Source organism: Myotis davidii, unplaced genomic scaffold, assembly GCF_000327345.1.
Source record: "Myotis davidii unplaced genomic scaffold, ASM32734v1 scaffold225, whole genome shotgun sequence".
Lineage (NCBI taxonomy): Eukaryota > Metazoa > Chordata > Mammalia > Chiroptera > Vespertilionidae > Myotis > Myotis davidii.
The window spans coordinates 2,751,762-2,756,095 of NW_006296222.1; the positions used below are offsets into that span (position 1 = coordinate 2,751,762).

General features: G+C 42.7%; 1 protein-coding gene across 1 annotated transcript; it reads right to left on the minus strand.

Moving 5' to 3' along the window:
* Nucleotides 1-588: 588 nt before the first annotated feature.
* Nucleotides 589-2,652, minus strand: LOC102761425 (tripartite motif-containing protein 60-like). The gene has a single exon (XM_006771080.2). It carries the CDS (start codon nt 2,554-2,556, stop codon nt 1,192-1,194), a length of 1,365 nt encoding a protein of 454 aa, XP_006771143.1. The 5' UTR covers nt 2,557-2,652; the 3' UTR covers nt 589-1,191.
* Between the last annotated feature and the right edge of the window lie 1,682 nt (nt 2,653-4,334).

A 4,334-nucleotide genomic window follows, 5' to 3' on the forward strand; every position in this document is an offset into this window, starting at 1 on the left:
ACTGAGAATTGAACCAAACTGTGACTTCCTGGTTCATAGGTTGATGCTCAACCACTGAACTATTCCATCTAGGCTCAGGTGAGAATTTTTAAAAAGGTATGTTTACAGTTGTTAGCATGCAAAAGTTTATTCTCGTATTATTTGTTATTAATTACTGTACATATTTGTAATACTATTGTCAACCTGCTTTTGCTCAGCCTTGCACATGACATTTTTAAAATATATTTTATTGATTTTTTTACAGAGAGGAAGGGAGAGGGATAGTTAGAAAGATCCATGAGAAAGAAACATCAATCAGCTGCCTCCTGCACTCCCAACTGGGTATGTGCCCGCAAACAAGGTACATACCCTTGACCAGAATCGAACCTGGGACCTTTCAGTCCTCAGGTCAATGCTCTATCCACTGAGCCAAACTGGTTAGGGCCGTGAACATGAAATTTTTATAAAACAGGCAAAATATTATAAAACAGAAGACAAAAGCAAAACAATTAGAATTCCCCCAAAAATTACATGGAAAATAATAGTCAATAGAATGTTTCTTATGGAAACTTCTGACTTAGGTCAGTCAAATCTACAACACAGTCTCCCGAGAACTCAGCAAATGCAGCACAAACTGCAAGGACACCCTTGCCTAGGGAACCAGAGTGTGTTACCATACAAAGCCAGAGGAGGAAGCCCTGGTGGGGTGCTTCATATCTGGAAAAATCCTGCTCACAATGTCAATGGTGGTAACCAGCTTATATAGGCAGGGTGGAAGCCATGCAAAATTGGTTTCAAATGTTCACACTGATGATAACATATCAGAAGAACATGAAAATTTTATTACTCACATGATGAGGTTTTCAGGGGAGAGAAGGGTGGATATTAGAATAGGTCCCAAAATGACTGAGAGCACAGGGAAAGGGGTCTAGCTTGTGGTGTTCATGTCAGTTACTGGGTGCTGTTGTTGGGAGCCTGCTGACACTGATGGAAACTTGCTTGATTGGAACTTCCCCCCTGCCCCCAAGGATAGAGCACCTGGACTTTCTCATTAGCTTTCCCAGGTATAAGGTTAGGGAGGAGAGAAGGGTGAGTCCTTAAAGCTTTCAACATTCAAAAATCAAAACTGGAATCAGGATCTTTATAAGTATTCTTTTCAATAACAAAGGAAGAAACTAAGCACATACAAAATTTCTTCCAAATTGTTCATCACTAGACTCTGATGATACTGATTGTAAGACTTTCTGGGGAAGATGCAATGGAGAAATAAGGCATAAGTTTCTCTGTAAACATGTCAGTAAATGCAAACAAGAATGACCTGTTACTCAAATTATAAAATGAAACCTCTCCCAATTCATAGTCCAGAAAAATGCCAATCTTATGATATCCTAAAAGGCCAAATATACCAGTCCGCTGCTTATATCGCCAGCAGCCATTGCTTGGCAATGGTTTTATGGGAGTATTTCTGGGGAAAGATTCTTTACACACACCAAAGGACCATGCACCTATACCTCTTACTTCTACCTGCCAAAAATGCCTGCCAGCATCAAATCCCTCAGAACTCAGGACAGCTGGGTAAGAAGTGTGTGCCTGGGGATTAGAAAGACCAACTGATGTCCTATAGGTCACACTTTTTCTATCTCTTGAGATAATGAGACTTGGATGGGCAGTTTCAGGATCCAGTGTCAAATCTGCCTGAAACACGTGGATCATTTTATGCAGGCCCACGTAATGTGGGGGGAGAGTGAAAATCTTCTTCTTTAATTCACATGAAAACACTGCTGGGGTCTCTAGCTTTTCATACCTATTGTGGATATCTTCAATACCTGTGAGTAAATCCACATCTGTTTGCAAATACTTCTCTGCTATTTCACTTAAAAACTTGTTTAGTATGAACATATGGTTTGAAACTTGCCTTCCATTTTCAGTTAGTTTTTCTTCAACATCCTTTTCTTCTATAAATAGACCAGCATTAAGTACACTGTGCTCTACTTGTAAGGAACACTTCAGTTCTTTACATTCATACTGCAATTCTTTCCTCCAGTTTTTCATCTTTTCCTGCACTTCAAATTCTTTTGCAATTTGGTTTTCATATTCCATTTCAGCATCTTCAACCTCCACCAACAGGACTCCAATGTATCCTTTGAGCTTCCTCCTGTAACTAGCAGCAGCTTCCTCAATGGGTATCAGGGAGTGATGCTGGTGGTCTAAGGGGACCTTGCAATGAGGACATAACATCTCCTCGGTGCTGTCACAAAAAAATGTTAAAACCTCATTGTGCTTCCCACACAGGGGTTTTTCTTCCTGTAATTTCCTCTGGCTCCCTGTGGTGGGAATCTGCTTAACAATCTCAATCATGTGACATAATTGGGTGTTCCTCTTCAATTTCCTGTCAGGACAGTGGTGGAGGCAGACAGGACAGGGAAAGGTGCCCTGTAGACCTTCCCAGCGCTGGTGGATGCAGGAGGAACAGAAGGTGTGCCCACAGGCAATGGTCACTGGGTCTCTCAGGTAATCCAGGCAGATGGGACAGTTGGCCTCTGCCTGGAGCTCAATCAGGGAGGCCACAGACTCCATTGTGCAATGAACGTATCTGACCCAAGACAGTCTTTTTAATCAGTGTGATCCTCCAGGAGTGAGAAAAATGAGTATGTAACCTTGGCAGATCATACAGACTCCCACCTGGAATTTAAGGGGAGTTCATTAAACATTAGTCTGCTGCCTCCTGCACCCTCTCTGTTCAAATTTCCAGAAGCTGAGGTCTGCTCTCTGTGCAATGCAGTAGGAGAGTCCAAAAAGAGTCCCAGTTTCCAGCTGATGCCCAGACTTCCTGTCACTCTTGCCTCTATTTAATGCCTTTTCCCCCAATTGAAGATTGGCTGTGGAGTCCTTGTGGTCAAAACCCCAGCACAATCTAAGTCATATGTGGTTTCTGTGGACAGAACAATATTGCCATTTAAAGAACAGTTCAATCAGCAATTAATCCTTATATCCCTGTATGAAAAAGTACCTTTGGCTGATTTGGCTCAGTAGCTACAGCATCAGTCTGCAGACTGAAGGGTTCCGGGATCAATTCTGACCCAGGGCACATGCCCAGGTTGCAAGCTCAATATCCTGCCCCTGCCCCACAAGTAGGGGATGTGCAGGAGGCAGACAAGCAATGATACTCTCTCATCATTGATGTTTCCATCTCTCTCTCTCTCTCTCTCCCTTCCTCTCTGAAATCAATAAAAATACATTAAATCAATGAAATATATATAAAAAAAAAGAATATGGTTCCTTAAATGTTAAAAAGAAAAAGTATAGTAAACAAAATTATTTACCAGGACAATATTTAAGGAGGAGTCAGCAGTGAAGACTATCATCCATTTTGCAACTCTAAATGAATTAATTGTTGTAGGGACATTTATCATTGGCCTCAACTAAAAAGAGTAACAAAATACATATCATAGAATTGTTGAGGAGAATACATAACACTATTTGTGAAGAAGTTTTGACAGAAAAATGAATCTAAATCTCCACAGAGTTCAAACCACCTATTTACAGGAAATATAAGAATGGAGAAACCTGTGAAGGATAATCTTGTTAAATTTAGGAGTCAACTTGATTGAGCCACAGGAGATGCAGATAGCAGGCGAAACACTAGTTCTGAGTGTGACTATGAGATTTCTGGGAGAGATTAGTATTTGAATCTGTGGATGAACAAAGCAGGTGACCCTCCCCAATGTCAGTGGGGATCATCCACTCCACTGAGGGCCTGAAGAGACCAAAAACTGGAGAAAGGTTGAATTCACTCTGCTGGATGAATAAGCTAGCACACTCACCTCCTGGCCTGGGTGCTGCTGGTTCTCAGCCCTTCAGACCCACACTGGAATTGGTACAATCTGTTGTCATTCTCTGCTCTTCCAACTGCACCACCTTCTTTCCTGGGTCTCCTGCTGGCAGAATACAGATCATGAGACATCTCAGGCCTCACAACCTTGTGAGGCAATAATCTACACTAATAAAAGAAAAAGATGCTTATTGACCGTACCTTCGCTATGCCCCAGGCGATGCCCACCAGCCAATCAGTGACTATATGCAAATTAACCCAACCAAGATGGCAGCCGGCAGCCACGGAGCTGAAGCAGGAGGCTTGGTTGCCCTGGTGATGGAGGAAGCCAAGCTTCCTGCGTGCCCTGAGCCAGCTGTGGCTTCTGCTCATGGCAACAAAGTTTCAATTATAGAAGACAAATAAATCCCAGATACCTGCTTCCAGCCAGCCTCCACTAGGAGCTTGGGTGGCTGGGGGCTGTGGCCAGCCTGCAAACAGCCATCAGCCCCTCACTCAGGCTGGCCACACTTTCATGGGGTGA

Excerpts from the sequence above, each read along its gene's own strand:
- LOC102761425 (XM_006771080.2), bottom strand. The coding sequence starts at position 2,556 with ATGGAGTCTGTGGCCTCCCTGATTGAGCTCCAGGCAGAGGCCAACTGT.